This window comes from Protobothrops mucrosquamatus, unplaced genomic scaffold, assembly GCF_001527695.2.
Source record: "Protobothrops mucrosquamatus isolate PMUCROS unplaced genomic scaffold, P.Mucros_1.0 scaffold890, whole genome shotgun sequence".
NCBI lineage: Eukaryota > Metazoa > Chordata > Lepidosauria > Squamata > Viperidae > Protobothrops > Protobothrops mucrosquamatus.
This window is the reverse complement of record NW_015387144.1, coordinates 93,306-111,565: the sequence shown is the minus strand read 5'-3', so window position 1 is coordinate 111,565 and position 18,260 is coordinate 93,306. Positions and strand designations below refer to the sequence as shown.

The following is an 18,260-nucleotide window of genomic DNA, read 5'->3' as shown; positions in this document are numbered from 1 at the left end:
ATTAATGTCAAACTGATTGGTCTGTAGTTTGTTGGATTCACTTTTTTTCTTTTTTAAAGTCTGAAATGTTAGCTCTTCTCTAATCTTCTGGCACTTTCCCTATACTTCAGTTTGGCACTTTCCCTGCACTCCAATCCTCAAAGGCTGCAGTCTATGGCTCTGAGAACCAAGCCACTCGTTCCTTTACAACCCTGGTCTATATTTCATCTGGCCCTGACAAGCTGAATTTATTCAGAGCAACTAGATGTTTTTTCACTACTTCCTAGTTTTGACCTTCATTTCTCTTCTATCCAACACGATGCAACTTCTGGTTGCAACTTCTAAAAGATTGAGTCACTTTTTCCTTTTGAAAAAAGACAGAGGCAAAATTGGAATTAACCAGGCCAGCCTTCTCTCTGTTGTCCATCATCATGTTACCATTCTTTCTATCCGCAGACTGACCATTTCCTTGACTTTCTCCTTGTTTTGCACGATGTCTATGGAGATTCTCAGTCATCCAGGTCATAGTTATCCCAAAGATGCTTTTTCACAAGGCAACTGGACTTTCGCTTGGATGAAAGCGAAACGTCTTCAAAGAAAAACAAGAAAGTCCAGTTGCCTTGTGAAAAAGCATCTTTGGGACCTTGTTTTGCACATTCATTCGTTCATTGAATTTCTATGGCCGCCCATCTCAGTAAATGACTTTGGGCAGCTTATAATTCAGACCTTATATACCAAAGAATTCTTTTTGTTATTTTTTGCATTCATTTCAAGCTTGACTTAGACTTCCTGACACCATCCTTAGATTTAGGTTATTTCGTGATACAGTTTTTGCTTCATGTCCTTGTTTATATTTTTTTAAACTTATTCTGTGTGTTTATCAGAGAGTTCTCTATGCAAGCACATTGGTTCACCACTGTCTCCCATTTTTCTTTCTATCTGGCATTGTTTGTATTTGGGCCTTTATTTTCTCATTTTTCAGAGTCTCCCAACTTTCCTGAACTGTTTTCCCCTTCAGGATTTTCATGCATGGAATCTTTCATATTTATTCCCTTACTGGAAATGAGCTTTCCTAAAGTCTAGAATGCTAATGTGACTACCTTCAGTTCTCCCTGTCTGCAGTATGATGAATTGCAGGATCACATGGTCAACCTCTCCCGAAGTTCCTATAACTTTCACTTCCTCAAGCTTTACATCCACATTAATAAGTATTAAATCCAGTACAGCTAATTCCTTGGTTCTTTTTTCCACCCTTTGTATGATAAAGTCATCTGAAAGAACCTGTTGGATCTCCCATTTGCTACAGAGTTTGATTCCCAATTGATGGTAGGTAGTTGACACACACCATTACCACAATTTATGTTTCATAGACATATTATGGCCACCTGATTTGTGAGGAGTTCATCTATATGTTTGGCTGATTGGGTGATCCGTAGTACACACGTACAACAGTGTCAATGTTTCTTTTTCCATATATTCACTCAGACATTTATGGCAGGCTTTTCATTTTTGGTGTCACAAATTTCCCTATAGTTATTTCTATATATATGCCATCACCCTTCCCTTTTCTTGGGTCTGATTTTTTTGTCCTTCCAATATCCTTCCAGTACTTATATCCTTATACAGTATAATCTTCCAGTACTACATTCAAATTATGACTTCCATTCCACCAGGATTCCATAATATCAACAATGTTTGCCTGCTTGTACTAGAACTCCCTCTTTGTTCTCACTCCCTGTAAATTCAGGTAAAAGCATCTGAGTCCTTTAGTACTGTTTTATAATGTTATTATATACTTTATGACATTCTACCCAGACTTTTGCACCATTACACACAATTTCTTCATCATATGTTATCTTGAAGACACTAGCCTTTAGATGCCTTCTTAAGAACAAGTACTTACACTGCCCTTTTCAGGGCTCCAAACTAGATCTTGGAAAGAAAGATTGGAAGGTGTAAGCACTGGTTGTAGGAATGAAGATGCCTGAAATTGATTTCCTAAAAAAAAATAGATAAACACATTAAATTGTGTTGATTTCCCTTCACCTTTTATGCTTACTGAGTACATAGTCTTTGATAGGGTTTAATAGTTAGAATTTTCAAATGTGAAGCTATGGTTTTTTAATTTATAAACTAAATAACATGTCTTGAATCACAGATAATAGCTTTTTTTTAAACAATGAAGCTGAGATCTGGAACCAATTTATGAGATGGAACTGACTAACTCAATTACTTAACATGTTTAGCTAACTGACATATATTTTCAAAGATGTTTTTATTTCATTCAGTTTATACTGTAAAATAGACACTTTAAACTATCTTATTTTAATAGGAAGGAGGCATTTAAAATGCTGTTATATAATTTCTATAACTATGGCTGGCAAAATCTGAAGGGAATAAATCAATTCAAATAGCATTAAAGCCAACAATCTGTGATAACATTCTTTAATATCATTATATAATATTTAACGTTGTCCTATCAAGTTTCAGTTCTCCTTAGAAGCATCAGACCTGATTTAGATTTAATGGAATAATTTTGAAGACCTACCTTCATCCAAGAACTGTGCAAGAGTTGAAGGTCGAAATCCAGCAGGCACGGCTCCCATACTTGTCAGGGCATCTAAGGTATTATGCTGTTCATTTAGACAGATATTTTATTAAGGAAAGGCTTGTCTGAGTCAGTAGAATGGGAAAGATAGCAAAAAAAAAGTATTTAGAGCTTCATGAGCAAACTACGGTTGCTCGCGGAAATGTGGAGAAGGCAACCTGCTTTATATTGTGGCACTAATTATCTCGATGTCCTGACCGATGTCACTCGACTCTGCTGCAGTTCCAGGGAAGATATCAAGATCTATCCATGATTTGCTGATTTTCAATTTACTTCTGTTCCCAACAGTGGATATGGCAAAAGATACTCAGTGAGATGCCTGCTAAAGAGATAGCTCCTTCCATTCTGCCTGTGTTTTCTCACCTGCTGCCCCATTTTCTTTTTCTAGTCTATCCTTCTGTTTATTCTGCTATTTGCCCTCACCACCTTATTTCTCTTGCCCAGCCTCCAGACTGCTTTGTTATCCTATTTTCATTCACTTTCCCGGGTAATTAACAAAGTTGTCCCATTTTCATTTTTTTAACATTTAATGAAATGTCTGCCGCTGAAAGTTTCAGCAAGATCATGCTAGAAATTAGGATGGTAATTGACTCTGAGTAAATAAAGAAAAGATTGTGCTGCTAATATTTATTCCAGTGTAAATATTTTCAGCTTGCTCACTGCATTCCACAGTAGGAATAAAGTCAGATGTTTGCTCTTCAGTCAAAATATTTTGACAAAACAAAGGTGATGCTTCAAATCATTACTGACATATAAACGTAACTTTGCAAAATACAAACTTACCTCTGTGAGGGCCTTTTTGACAGCACTCCAGTGAGAGTCTGTTCTGCAGACGGTACAAACATAAGGAAAAAAGTACAATCATACATGAGCTTATGGGAAATATATAGACAAACAAGTTAGCATTCAAATCAGATTGCTTTATGGGCCCAATTCAGAAGGCTCAATATGGTGTTAAAGCCTTAAACAGCTTGGGCCCAGAGCCCTTGAAGGAGTTCCTAATTCTGTACAGGTTTATTCCACACATTTAGATCTTCAGTAAGACTTTTTTGTAAGTCCCATCATGAATACATTTAAAACCAAGAACTAATTATTTTTTTATGGTGAGTCCCATATTATAGACAACTTTGGGAATAAGATTGAAGCTATGATTTTGGATGATTTTTAAATAAAATTCTTACACATTGCATATAAAATTGCTTACAAACTGAGTAAGTTCTCATAATATACCAATTGATGATGATGTATGTCTGTATTAAAGCCTGCAGTCTACCTTTTCAGAATATTGGCTCCACCTGCTGTTTCATCTGCCACCTCAATGTCATCCTCTGTTTCCTCTTCACTTGGCTCTTCTTCCTTGTCTTTTGCCTATCACAAGAAGTACACTGATCAGCCAAACTGCATCCTTATTTTTGTAACGGAATAGATGTTCTGACAGCATGATGCAGAGTGTTAGCCTATAACGAGCCTGATATCTTTATTAAAAAAATAATACTCCATCATAAACAGCAGAAGCTTCTAATGGACAAAGTGGGAAGAAGTACTTTTCACAAATTCCCCACACGTCTAAAGCCCATCACACTACTTTTCAAACTGCTCTAGAGACTCCCTGATAAATCAGGAATAGATTGCTGCCTGACAACCCGAACTAAATAAATTTTTCACCTTCATCATCACTGTTTCTTTTCTATCTAAAGTGGTTGATGCATCACCTTGTCCACTCAAAACCTAACATCCAGAATAGACAGTGCCCTATTATCACTTGTAAAAATCTGCAACTCTCTATTACTGTGTTGTGATAATTGCTGATTTTGAACTGATAAGATGGTGTTTATTTATTTAACCCAGGCTAAGGTTCTTAGAATAGTACTCAGGCCATAAATATTTGTATAAATAACTACCATAGGTAAACAATCCATACAATTTCAGGCAAATCTTTGTAAATGGACCGATTCCAGAGATACTGGCACTGTCTTTCTTCCATATAGGCATGTTCAATCAACAGTAAGACTCAAATATAGGCAAGTTTTATTTCTATCAAAAAATATAGGTTTTACAGCAGGCTAAGGAAAAATATTTCACTTTTATACAGTGCAATGCTACCACTCTGCCATCTTACAAAAGAGCAGACATATCAACAATAATTAAAACAGTTAAAACTGAATAGAAAGGGAAAACGCACACCAACCGTAAGATAGGTTTTAGGGACAAGACCTTTCTCCCCTTTCGAATTTTTAGCCAACCACCAACCATCAGGCTTTTTCTCAATGATAAGAAGAAGTTCTTCTTTCTTCAATAATGAAAACAGAGAAAGTAAAAGAAGGTAAGTATATTAACACTCAAAATGTTTGCGCACTCCAATACAATGCACAGAACATATGGTGTATGTTTAAATGTTTGTTTAGTATCAAATGTAGTCATTATTCTCATTTTACCAACTGTTGCAAAATGTTACTAAAGATGCTAGAAACAGACATAAAAAGAAAGCCAAATTGTTTTGCAGATATTCTGAACAAACAGAAAATCTAAAAGTTAATTTGAAGTCTAAAAATGTATGTTCCATTCAGCTTGATATAAATTGTTTTCTTTAAGAATAAACATTTCAATCACATGAACATTTGGTAGATTTATATCACTGCACCTATATAAACCTGCTGTTCCACTTGGCCCCTCTGCTGCAATCTAAACCATACTTTACACAATGCATACAACCCAGGTCAAAGTTAGGGATGACAATGATGGGTTGGTCTCAATTCTCCATGCTGCATTAAATGGTATGGGGCACAGATCACAACAAAGAAGACGGAGTAAAGGCAAACAAATGGACTCAAGAAATGCTAGATTTTACTTGCTTTAAATGTCAAATCCCCTTCTTGCTGTGCAGCAAAATCACCAAGAGCGATGAATTCTGTATTAAATGAAGTGTCTAGTTTACTTTCATCATCATATTCATCATCCTCATCATCCTCGCTATCTTGCTCTTCTTCAGCTTCATCATCATTTTGGGTACTTTCTCCTTCTTCCTCATTTTCTGTCTCTTCATCCTTCTGCTGTTCCTCTGGGCTGCCTTTCTTTTTCAAATTCCTAACAACAAAGAAATAAAAACAGAACTAACTGGTGTTTTGAAAATCACTTATTTTAATCAGTCCTTGGTTTGACTAATACGTAGCTTGAATTGGCAGTACACAAATACAGGAAATAAATAATCAATGCTTCTGAATTTTTAGGAAAAAACAGGTTATACCCAAATGAATGTCCAAAGTAAAACTGATTTATTGAACATAATTTTATCTTATTCTTCTTAAAAATACCAAATGCATTACAAAGATCATTAAAAATATAATTTATAAATATAATATTTAAAAAAAATTAAAATGTAATATTTTTAAAATGTATAAATTAAAAATAATACAAACTAAATGAAGCCAGCAATCCAAAAGAAAACAGGCATAGCTTTTCCCTATTCCTGAAAACTATAAAATCTGGCATTAAATGAGGTTAGGCAGCTTCCACAAAATAGAAGCAGGTATCAAAAAGATATGCACAATGCATTTTGAATGCAGTTAAATTTCGATACTGTCAAATACTTAATTTTATGTTATAAGAAAGAAGATAGCCATATTTGAAATCCATGCTGCATTTGCTTCCAATCTTTGTAAGAAACATTTATACTGGTTCTGAAACATGCCTATGTTTAAATTTAAGCAGACTTGTGATAGTTGGCTATAACAAAAAAAAATCTCTTAAATTTACCTACATGTTGGAGTCTTTGACTACATTGTCCTGGTTAAGGACTGCAGCAAGTTTTTCCAATTGCTGAGAAAGCTTGAACAATTGCTTTTCTTCTTCTTCTTTTCTCTGATTATAATTTCCTACTGGTGCAGGCTCATCTGACTGTGAGATAAAAAAACACATCAGAATTTTGAGAAAATCCATATGTATATTAATATTTACCAAGTTTTATAATCTTAGTTTATATTTATATCTTGTCATTTCTCTGGAAGCTCAAAGTAATATACATGAACATTTCCCTTCATTTTAGTCTCAGAGCACCAATCCATTGAGATAGAAGGATCAAAAACATCCATGTGAGAGCCATGGTCAACAGGGAGTTAAACTTGAATTTTTCCAATGTTAACCTCTGCATGATACTGGCTTCCAAATCACATTTAGGAAAGATGTGCTAGTTATTTATTAAATGTAAACATTCACATGGTTCTTTATGCTGAAAAAGAACACATTTGTTCTGGTGTAGATTATTAGTATTATTTCTATTTAAAGAATGGATTTCATTTAGAATGACAGAAATTCAGATAGCTAATATATATTGGAACCTGGAAAAAAGTAGCTTCTAATTTTGATACTACTTTAGCAAACAATATCTTGGAATCTTCCCTCTCTTATTTTTGGATAAGTATTCTGCCTCTATTGGAAAATATATTCAGTGTCGTGATGTCTACAAAGATCAAAATCATGAAAGCCATGGTATTTCCTGTAATACTTTATAGAAGCAAAAGCTGGACTTTGAAAGAGGGTAGGATGTTTTGAATTTTGGTGATGAAGAAGATTCCGGAGAATTCTGTGGACAGCCAAAAAATCAAACAAATTGATCACTGAATAAATCAACTCAGAGTTCTCACTCGAGGCACAAGTGACCAGGCTCAAATTATCTTACTTTGTACACATTATGTGAAGACCAAACTCACTACAAAAGGCTCTAATGCTGAAAAAGATGAAATGAAAAAGATGATGATCAGCAACAAAGTGGATAGACTCAGGTACAGTAGCACTGAGTGCATCATTGGGAGATTTAAAGAACGTGTTAGAGATAGATTGCAGTGGAGAAAATATGCGTGTGGTTAGCAGGAGTCAAAAATCACTTGCTGGCACATAATCAATCAATCAACTGTACCGCTAATATTTACTTTCTTTAAATTTTGAAGAGTTAAGGCATTTTCATCCACAGATTTCTTCAGCTCCGAACATCTATAAACAGAAAGACCATAATTAATATGCTGTCTACCAACCATCAAATATATTGACCCCAAAATATTACAAATAATACTTTGCTTAAATTTAATAAACAAGTTAATGATGCCAAGGTGAGCAGGTATGTTAATAGCATACTGCCATAATCAGAAATTCTTTGTATATACATACCTCTAGAGAAGGAATAATATTGATGCTGAAAGCTATTAAAGCCTGTTACATTTGCCTAGTTGAAGAATAATTAAATGCCTCAGTTGCTCATTCTCCTGCAGAATCTCCACAACAAAAATCTACTTCAGGGTAACCAAAGGTGAAGCAAAGCCACCAGGTACATCCTGGCTGCTATCATTTTTGAAAAAAATACTATAGTTCTTTGGCTTTGATCTTATCTAGAAAAACAAATTCATTCTTAAATAAAAATATACCCCTGGAAACATGTACTGTAGATAAATACTAACAAGTTTGTTCAAGGGGAAGGGGGATATTTGTTTTACGGTTTTTATCATTCTGAAATATAAGCTACCTGAATTCTTTGGAGTAACTAGCATATCATGAACAAATAATCCTGAATATTTTGTAAATTGTCCTCGAATCTACTTTCATAGTGAAAGCAATATAAAATGTTTTAAAAATTAATAACATATAGCAGTTAAAGTAAACCAACTCACCGCAAAGGAATGGTATATACTGAATGCTAACGTTAAAATATAATGCATTTGAATGTGAAAAATCATGACATTAAAAGCTGCACATTAATTCACACATACTCCACTGAAGAGCAGTTCCAAATATTTATATTCATGAGCACTCTTCAATTTTTTATTTTGTGTGCTGCAATGAGACTAGACAAATAACATTGTACCACCTCTCATCCTTGAAGTAAAATACACAAGTGGAAATGAGTCTTCTTATTTTTGATAAATTTTCTTTCAAATAAAGAAAAAAAGTTTTAGTCTCAACTATTTTTAAATCACCTGTTTACATTTTAGTACCATATAAAATATTACATTTGCTTCTATCAAAAGAATACTGTAGCTAAAATGTACATTACCTCTCACTTAGGCTTTTCTTTTTTTCAGAATCCAGAGCTTTCACAGTTTTGCTTTCTTCAAGCAAAGTTCCCACCTGAAATATTTTATAATTAAGACATAATTTGTTGAAAGAAAGCATTTGCACAACCTCATACATTTAAGACTTTTATCTATATTGTATTTAGGATAAAAATCAACACTCCCAAAACAAGTTTCTCATATTCTCCAATATTCACACATATACACACATCATCTGGCCAATATTAATAATGTTCACTAGACCAATTACACTCCTAACTTCCCCTTTATTATAAACTTCAGAGTAGGAAATTCACTAAGTTTACAAATCTGTACTAAACATAGTTATCTAAATCTCATTAAGTTCTATGTATATGTAAATTCTACTATAGTGCCCTCTGCAGGACCCTGCTGCTTTAATCAGTCTGGTCCATTTGTTCTACTTTATGTGAGATGTAACAGTTGCACTAATGATATGAGAAATTTATGATATGAGAAATGTAACTGTGTTATCAGATGCAATTTTTAAAGATTAAGTATCTGTTTGAATATGTTTAAAATATAACATGGATTAACTAATTAATAAATATTGAATGGAATAGAGTTAAAAAATGAAAAAATAGGGGATATAAATGAATTTTAGTTTGAGAGAGATATGTTTTTCTTTTTTTCTTTTCTGAGTAGTACTGTATTTTTTTTATGATATGAGAAATGTAATTATTGGGAGGACTATCATGCGGGAAGCAGCTTAGATATTTAACTGTAAACATATATACACACGAAGCTGGTGAGAAGTGCAACATAAACCAGCCCCCAGCCTGCCCAGTTTCGGCAGGCAGCAGGGCGCTCTCCTCACAGCTCCAAGAGGCTGAGCCGGGCAGCGCAAAGCTGGCGAGAAGCTTGCTAGCTTCGCAGCGCCCAGCCCAACCTCTCGGTGCTGTGAGAAGAGCATCCCGCTGCCTGCCGAAACCGGGCAGGCTGGGGGCTGGGCGGCGTTGCACAGGTGACAACATCCCCTCCCCCGGAGCCCACCAAGCCAGATATGTGAAGTAGGCAAGGGCCATTTGCTGGCCACTTCCAGGCGATGGTGCATTTCTTCATTCCTCACAAAGGTGACACCTCCCCAGCTGCGTTTCTTGCCTGTTTTTCTCCCTCCCTCATTTCAAATATTTTCCCGCCACTCTGTTCGGAAGGAAGGAAGGAAGGAAGGAAGGAAGGAAGGAAGGAAGGAAGGAAGGAAGGAAGGAAGGAAGGAAGGAAGGAAGGAAGGAAGGAAGGAAGGAAATTGGAATGAGAGGGAGGGAGGGTCTGAGGGAAATCCTGCCTTAGTCCTGCCCTGCTGCCCTTTCACTATCCCCTTGCCTCCTCCTCCTGGCCTATTCTGGGGATCTCCCATCCTATTGCTAAGGATGCTTTCGTTACAAAGTCTCCATGCATGGAGAGAGAGTGGGCTTCCCTCTGACCCACTCACTTTGCCCTCCTGCACCCACCATGAGCAACCTGGCTAAGGAGAGCAAGCACAGCAGCAGCAGCCTTGAGGAGAGGGTAAGGGCAGCTGGGGGAAGTGGGGGTGGGCCAGGTGCTGCGGGAGCTTGAGAGCCGGGCTGGGCATTTGACCTCTGCTGCCCAGGGCTCCAGGCAGCCCGCGCCACCGTCCAGTCCCCCCCCCGCATGGCCTGAGAAGGATGGTGAGGCTCCTCCAGTGGACCATGCCCTGGCACTCGCTCCAGTCCTACCCCCCTCTGCTGGAGACCCTCGGATCTGCCCCAGTCCTGCCCAAGCCCCTACAGGCACCCCTGATGTGAGCAACATCGAGCTGCCCACACCCACCCATTAGGCCACATCCACCCAGTAGGCCATGCCTGCCTGGCCACACCCACCCATCCTCCCCAGGGCAACCACAATGTTGATGTGGCCCTCAATGAAACTGAGTTTCTGACACCCCTGTTGTAAACCATCAAATCTATTTTGCTAAACAGTCAAGTCTCATTTTCCTAATTATTTCAGAACATTGGAACCTTCGCTTGCTGTATTCACTCAGTTTCATTTTATACATAAAAATGAAATACTGTATATTTTTAAAGCAAAAGATAAACACAACCCTATTAGCTTCTTTTTACAAACATCCATTCCTGGCCTCAGACTACCAATTACTTTTCTGTCAGCATTTGCATATCTTAACATTTTTCCATTGTTCTATATTTCATGAACTTTCTACTAAGGCTTATAGATTAATCTACTTGCTCTAGTTTTCTGGCATATATAGATAAAGCATATATAAAGCATATATAGATAAAGCTCCTCATTGAGGGAGCTAGGTGGTTTAGAAATATGAAATGTGTGTATGGGTGTGTGTTATCATTTACTCAATTTTCCCTGTTGAACACAAGTTTATTTTAGTAGAAGTGGAAAACTTCTTTAAGCTATTAGATTAGCTTTTTCATTGTTGCTGACAGTTTTTTTTTTTGAGAATGTCACTGGGAGAAATTGCTTGTCTCTAACAACTCTTTTTTACCAAATAACTCTTACTAACTTTTACCAAATAATTCTTACTAAAATCATATGCTTATTTGCAGAATAGGATTACTATCTAGGATTACATTGAACGACAGTTCAGTCAAGACCGTAAAATTTTGGATTTTGGCTCGCTAGGGCGTGAGCATACATCTCCCTCTCCCCCGCCACTTTAAGATACACGTGCATCTTCTAACTTCAGACTAGTTTTCTAGGGATTCACATATTCAACAATGAAAACGGAGGGATCACATTTGGGGAGCCATGTCAGATTTGCACTGAAACAAGTCCGTACATGAGCTCCACCAAATGAGGTTTGGAGGATTTTTTTTTTTTTTTCAATGAACCGCCACCCTCTAGTCTAGTGCAGGGGTAGGCAACCTCGGCTCTTTTATGACTCATGGACTTCAACTCCCAGAATTCCTGAGTCAGCATAGCTGACTCAGGAATTCTGGGAGTTGAAGTCCATGAGTCATAAAAGAGCCGAGGTTGCCTACCCCTGGTCTAGTGGGTCACAACCGTTGCGAAGCATTGGAAATTTGTCTTCTGCGATCCCAGCTCGCTCTCTCCCTCTCTCCGAGGAAGATAACACCGAAAGATATTTTACCTGTTCCCGCAGCTCTCGGCCCCGACGCAACGCGCTCTGCAGTGGGCCCCTTCGGCTCCGACGGCCGGGCATTTGTATAGACATTGCCGAAGTTGCTTTGCGCAAAGAGAGCGGCCGCCACGGTCGCTAAGGAGACCAACGCTGCGGCGCTTAACTAACAACGTCATCAATCGGCGTTCCGAAGACCCAAAGCGCGATTTAGGAGAGAATCGCGCTAACGGCGCTACTCGTCTCTGCAGGTATCAAAGCCGAGGGAGCCGGATGTTCCCGGGTAAAGGGAACAGCTGAGGGGGAATTCCCAATTTTGCTGTGCTCTAGTAACAAAAAGAATAGGCGATAAAATACCATTGTTCATTATATTTCTTGTAATTCGATGATTTTAAGAATTCTTAACAGTCCCATCCAAATAGACGCCAAGAATACGGGAAATACGAAAATATGAGTTTACGGTCGGTTTTGTTAAATATATGCCTGGTAGTTCACATCAGCCTATATAATCCTCCGTCCTCCTAATGTAGTAATGTAGTTTTATTCCCCAAATCTCCTAATGAACTTGAATCTGATTCTCTGGAATTCTAGCCCAATACTTATTCAAATCGCATGTCTTTTATTCTGAAACACTCACTTGGACAGGACAAAAAGCAATTACGTATCCAAAAAATGTATACCCCAGCTTTTTACTTGAATGCTCAAGGTGCTTAACAATAAACTGAAACTAAAAAGAAAATTTAACACTTATAAACTTGATAAAATAAACAATTACTTTGTTATTTCAACCTGGGTACAAACATCCCAGAATGAAGGGCTCACCAAACTGAATATATGAGCAGTTAAATTATCTTTTTTCCACCAGATAGGTGTTTACTGTACTCATTCAATTCAGTTGGATTTTAACCTATTAAAACTAATAACAAAAATTTCAGTATGAATCAATTGGTAGGTACATTAACTCTCATGGCTGCACTAGAAAATCAGTTTGTAAGAATTTATAGCAAATTAAGGATTCATCATGCACTGCACAGGTGTCAAACTCACTGCGTCACGTGATGTGTCATGACGTATCGTGATTTTTTTCGCATTGCCAGAGCTGGGGTGGGCGCAGCCTCTACATGATGCAGCCTACCTCCCGGCCGGCAGTTTGACACCCCTGATGTATTGCATCTCAACTCCCATAAGTACCATTTCTAGTCCTTTGTTCCTTTATATCAGGGGTGTCAAACTGCCGGCCCATGGGCCGGACACATCATGCGGAAGCCGCGCCCACCCCATTGCCGGCAATGGCAAAACAGTCCCGATACATCGCGCAATGTCATGTGATGTCGCGAGTTTGACATGTCTGCTTTATATAGTTGATTAGGCAGATTGTTTCTTATAAAATATCACACCAAAATAAATAGTTCAGATTTAAAATCACATTCAATATAAGGTTTAGCTTACACATTGTTCTAGGCTTCAATATGATTTATTAAATAAGCCATGTGTGGCTTCACATAATACAGTAAGCCCAAACAAACCACACTATGTCTATGGAGATTCTCAGTCATCCAGGTCATGGTTGTCCCAAAGGAGCTTTTTTAAGAGGCAACTGGACTTACTTATTTTTTTTGAAGATGTTTGCTTCTCATCCAAGAAGCTTCTTCAGCTCTGACTGGATGATGAGAAATGGTTCATGTTGGGCAGAGAGAACCACTGGTTTGAAATAGGGGTCAAAGAGGCCATCTATGTCAAAATTGAACAGCCCTCTCTAAATAGAAGGGGAGGGATAAGATTTCATTTATCTCCAGTCTACAACACAGTCTTTTCAACAGTTCCAAGAAGGCTCCACACCTATTTGCACTACTCAGGTGATCTTGAGGACACAGATAAACTTCCAAGTGGCCTCAATTACTCTCTAAAAAGTGTAAATGACCAGTTGTCTGCAAGAAATATAAATCTTTCCATTCCCCACCATCCAGTCAGAACTTAAGAAGTTTCTTGGATGAGAAGCAAAACATCTTCAAAGAAAAACAAGAAAGTCCAGTTGCCTCTTGAAAAAGCACCTTTGGGAAAATCACATTATGGTTTAGCATGTTGTGTGAATCAGGCCAATAAATTTAGGACCAACCTTTAATGTTTATAAATGATCATATTAGGATATAAAATAATTATGCTTGTTTTCATTTTCATAGTCAAAATAAAGAACTTAAAAAAACACAGAATATATTGCATTGCACATGGTGTTTATTTTCTTATATTTAAACTAGGTTGGGAAGATCCACTTCATAAAACATCCTTAAGTTATTAGCCGTCCAATAGGGAATGTTAAGCTGTTCATACAGATAAGTTTCAACAGATAGATGACATCTTTCTGCAGATGCTAAACTGTTTTGTAAATATCAGTCCCATGGAAGATGGTAATTCCATAGATATCTCCAAACCAAGTTTATGCATGAGGATTTTTTTTTAAGAAATCCATTAATATCCATCAAATATGGAAATTTTTGATTGTAGTTCATTTTGAGGCTTCTATTTGTATTCAGCTGTTGAAAGGTAGAAAAAAATGAAAATCAGTTCCATATAATTGTTAAAGTTTTCTCAAAATTTAAAATAGAAAAGTGCAAGTTAAAATATATAGCAAAGGATGCAATTTTAGTATTTGAGTGGAAACAGCATTAAGGAAATCAGGCACAGTTCCATCCACTGAGAAGTTTGTTGACTTTGGTACAACTGTCAACTGAAATGTTGTAGGAATCCTGACAAAATGTCTATATATAAAGTATTTAAACTGAGAAACAAATCCCTGAATTTAAAAATCAGCATATTTTCAATAGAAAAACAAAAAATATTGTTTAATTAAAAATAGGCCTGTAATATGTTCATCTGCTCTGAAAAAACAAACGCCATGAATTTCCAGACTGTTAAATTATTGCAAAATATGTAGTTTGAGGTAACTACCTTTTTCCCTTCCCAAAGGTCTCCCAGAACACTTAACATTCAGTAAGCAAAAATTATACAGAAACCGGTCTTCTTCTCTCCCTAAAATAAGGTGTGCTTGAATTCCTCAGGATCTACAACCAGTATTAAAACACAAAAGCCCTTCAAGGAAAAGGGTACGCATTTAAACATTAATTAAGGCTTTGTGCCTTTATTTTGATACAAAGAGTCATAAATGGTTAGTTGGTTATTTATTTTTTATTTTTTTAAAAAGCAAAGTAAAACAGCAAAAATTTAAGCGTGCTAATTTTGTGGCCTGCTTCTCTTTATACCAGCTTTGAAAAACGCAGGAATCCCCACCGCTTGATCCTTTCATTACCCCAGCCTAGGGTTAAAAGGCCAGAGGCAAACGAGCGTTTTGTCATAAAAGAGCGCTGCCGGTCAGTACGAGCCCTCTCGGTCAGCATGTCCCCCTCCCGGTCACCGTTCTTGGGCTATTGCAGCCGCTTCCTCACCGCTTCACGCGAGTTCTAACTTATTCTGCGTGGCTGCTAGCTGGTCCTGCAGCCGTCGCTTCCGCCACTTGAGGTAATACCTCCGCGCTCTGTTCGCCTGCCATCCCACCACCACTCCCGAAGCGAAGGCTAGCAACACCGCTAGCTTTACAGAGCGATCTGACAGCGGCTCCGAGCTCAGCGCCATTGCCGTTCCCCTTCAATCTGGTATGGCGCCCACTAGAGGACAATCTACTTTTATCTCGCTCTCGCGCCGAGGGAAAAAGGAGCTAAGAATGTTCTTGGCGCAGCAACTAGCGCAGGGGTAGGCAACCTCGGCTCTTTTATGACTCGTGGACTTCAACTCCCAGAATTCCTGAGTCAGCTATGCTGACTCAGGAATTCTGGGAGTTGAAGTCCACGAGTCATAAAAGAGCCGAGGTTGCCTACCCCTGCGCTAGCGGCTTATCCTTGACGCGGACAATTCCTATCGAAATCAGTGAGGTTTCCCTTTGAGTAAGCAAAATTACGCGTACTGTAACACACTCAGCAACGCATCGCTTTAAATCGGTGTTTTTCAAACTTGGCAACTTAAAAGGTGTGTGGACTTTAACTCCCAGAGTTCTCCAATTAGCCTGCTGGTTAGGGAATTCTGGGAATTCAAGTCCACACATCTTAATCTTGTTGAGTTTGAAAAGCACTAATTTAAATATAGCATGATTGCTTCAGCATGTTGTAGCTTGAAATGTGAATCCAAATAGTGATTTATAAACCACAATTTGATAAAGGATAGGCATTGTGTTGTTGGTCACCAATGCATGTGCTGTTTGGTGCCAACTGTCTGATCCCTCTTAATTTTTTCCCCAAATAAATATTACCTTACATTAGAAATCAGCCGGCTGCAAAACAAAGTACCAGCCTATAGCCTACTTATTTATGAAAATACTTTCAAACTTATAAAGATCCCTATGTGATGATAGAAAAAAATCTGGAAGCTATTTGTCTGGGACTGACTGTGGCAGCTATCTTGCAAATAAACAAGTCACAATATATTATATTGCAATTATATTATGCCCACTATGTACTTTCAAAACCCCAAATGTATCCACAATTCAAAACTCATCATTTTATGGCTCATCATTTTATGTGAATCCAGCATTTGGGAGTTGTCGACAAACCAGAATTTGTTAATCATGGCTTAGCACAATGTCTCAAAGAAGAGGAATTTGAAAAATGATCGAATGGGTTGATTAAGTTTGTTGGAATTTATATCTGAGAAAATATGTCCAAGTTGCATCACTTCATAGCAAGAATGTATTGGTGTAAAAGTTGGTCAACTTTTCTTGATTTCATGAACATGTTTTTGCAATTTATTTGCAATAATATAGAAGTGGTCTGTCTTTGCTTTCTTCCAGAATATCTTTTAGACTCCCCAATGTAACCTATGACTCTATTTTTCTCTGATATTTCTCCCACCAAATCTTAACCCAAACCTACCCGGCTTAACAAGGTCAGCTGGCGCTGCTATCTTTTGAACTATGAACCCAATTTAAACCCTGTTTGAGTAAGTTTAACATAACTGCAGTGAGTGTGAACTATAAAAAAAATCATTTTTTTTCTAAAGCAGATCTGAAAAGTTTTGAAACTGTTTCAAGCCAGTTCCAACTTACTTCCAGTGAAAAAACTCTCCAAAAGCATGAGACTTACTGAAAACTTTTTCATATACTTGCAATGTTCTAGAAGAGACGAGAGACAGAGACGAATAAAGCAGAACTCAGAGGCTTGCAAATTCCTCAAAGAACATGTTTATTAGTTACAAAGTATTGGCATGTCAAAAGTGAAACCAAATCTGGAGACACACCTAACAATTCCCCAATACAAAATTAAAAAATCCCACCCCTAAAACTATGCAAGCAACTATGTTCCCCAATACATCTACTTGGCAGTCTTTTTAGGCAACGCCCAGCCTGCCGTCTCAGGAGCAGTCAGTGACCTTGGTTCCCAAGGGACAAAAGATTATTTTGACTAGCAGAGCACCTGGGCAACCCCCCCCTCCATTCTATGTGGCAATCAAAAAATGAGTAGGAAAAATGACTGCAGACATGCTCATTTGTAGAGTTGACATAGAGATTGGAATTGCTTCTACAGTCAGAGCTGTTTTATACTGCTGACATGTGCACCCTTTTCCTACAAATTATGACTACCAACTTTCCTCAGATTGACGACATACAGATGTTTTGTGTCAATCTAACTTTTCTAAATAGACCCAAGTTGGATAAGACCAGTATACCATTCAAACTGGCCATGTTCATTATGACTAGTTATTTCTTTTCCCTTAAATCTTATTTGCAGTATTATAGATAAATCTAATCCTATGCAATTTACTTTAATTTGATGAATTTGATAGAAATCCTGAATACATAAATAGACTAAATTCAGATTGTGATTTCTCACTGAGTTTAGAGACTAATCAACCATATTTTGCCTAATGTGTTGTGCAAATCCAATCCATATGGTTAATTTATGGTTCAATGTGACATGCAAACTCAGAAAATTAGATTTACAACTTATTATGTAAGATGTGGGTAAATGGTCCTGTAACCACAGCTGTTCAATTTTTCTAAACATTTTGGTGCACTGGATGCTTGGCCTCACCTTGCAATAATAGTTTTTCTCCCTACCACAATAGATAACTTATCTAAATGAATTTAAGAGTATTAATTTTTAGCCTTCAACCCTATAATTCTTAGATCAGTTGAATAAGATCAGGAATAATCTACAGTAATCAGGAAGAGGGGGGTCTACTCTCTTTAAATACAAATGAGTAACATTTTGGTACTATTCCTATGTATCTCCTGTGTTCTGGTCTCATGCAGATAAAATGCTTCCTCAGCATTCCCAAAGTACTCCATGGAGAATTAACATTATACTCACTGCAAGTCAAACTTCCTTTTTTGAGAAAGCCAAGTCCCTCCAATGGCAAAGAAATAAAACAGGGAACTGCAGCCAAGCACTAACCACAGCGTCCAAAAATTTCCAACTCTGCAGCTATCTTATGTCTTTGAAAACAGCCAACCACCTATGCATGCAACCATGTGTAAGGAAGC

The 18,260-nt window shown here is 37.5% G+C and overlaps 1 protein-coding gene and 1 long non-coding RNA gene across 2 annotated transcripts in view; both read right to left on the bottom strand.

The window, feature by feature from the left end:
* Positions 1-11,856, bottom strand: part of NPHP1 (nephrocystin 1) — a 34,523-nt gene extending 22,667 nt beyond the window's left edge. The window contains exons 1-10 of the mRNA XM_015819294.1: positions 11,747-11,856; positions 8,628-8,701; positions 7,513-7,573; positions 6,345-6,481; positions 5,440-5,671; positions 4,776-4,877; positions 3,861-3,955; positions 3,371-3,413; positions 2,528-2,612; positions 1,883-1,977 (exon numbers count right to left, since the gene is read on the bottom strand). Coding sequence (XP_015674780.1) covers positions 1,883-1,977; positions 2,528-2,612; positions 3,371-3,413; positions 3,861-3,955; positions 4,776-4,877; positions 5,440-5,671; positions 6,345-6,481; positions 7,513-7,573; positions 8,628-8,701; positions 11,747-11,830 — 1,008 coding nt within the window. The 5' untranslated portion in view covers positions 11,831-11,856. The remainder of the gene's footprint in view (positions 1-1,882; positions 1,978-2,527; positions 2,613-3,370; positions 3,414-3,860; positions 3,956-4,775; positions 4,878-5,439; positions 5,672-6,344; positions 6,482-7,512; positions 7,574-8,627; positions 8,702-11,746) is intronic.
* A 2,088-nt stretch (positions 11,857-13,944) lies between these two features.
* LOC107290421 lies at positions 13,945-15,306 on the bottom strand. Its single transcript, XR_001548951.1, has 2 exons — positions 15,255-15,306; positions 13,945-14,265 (listed from the first exon to the last, which is right to left on the bottom strand). It is a non-coding gene; the product is annotated as an uncharacterized LOC107290421 (long non-coding RNA).
* Positions 15,307-18,260: the final 2,954 nt, after the last annotated feature.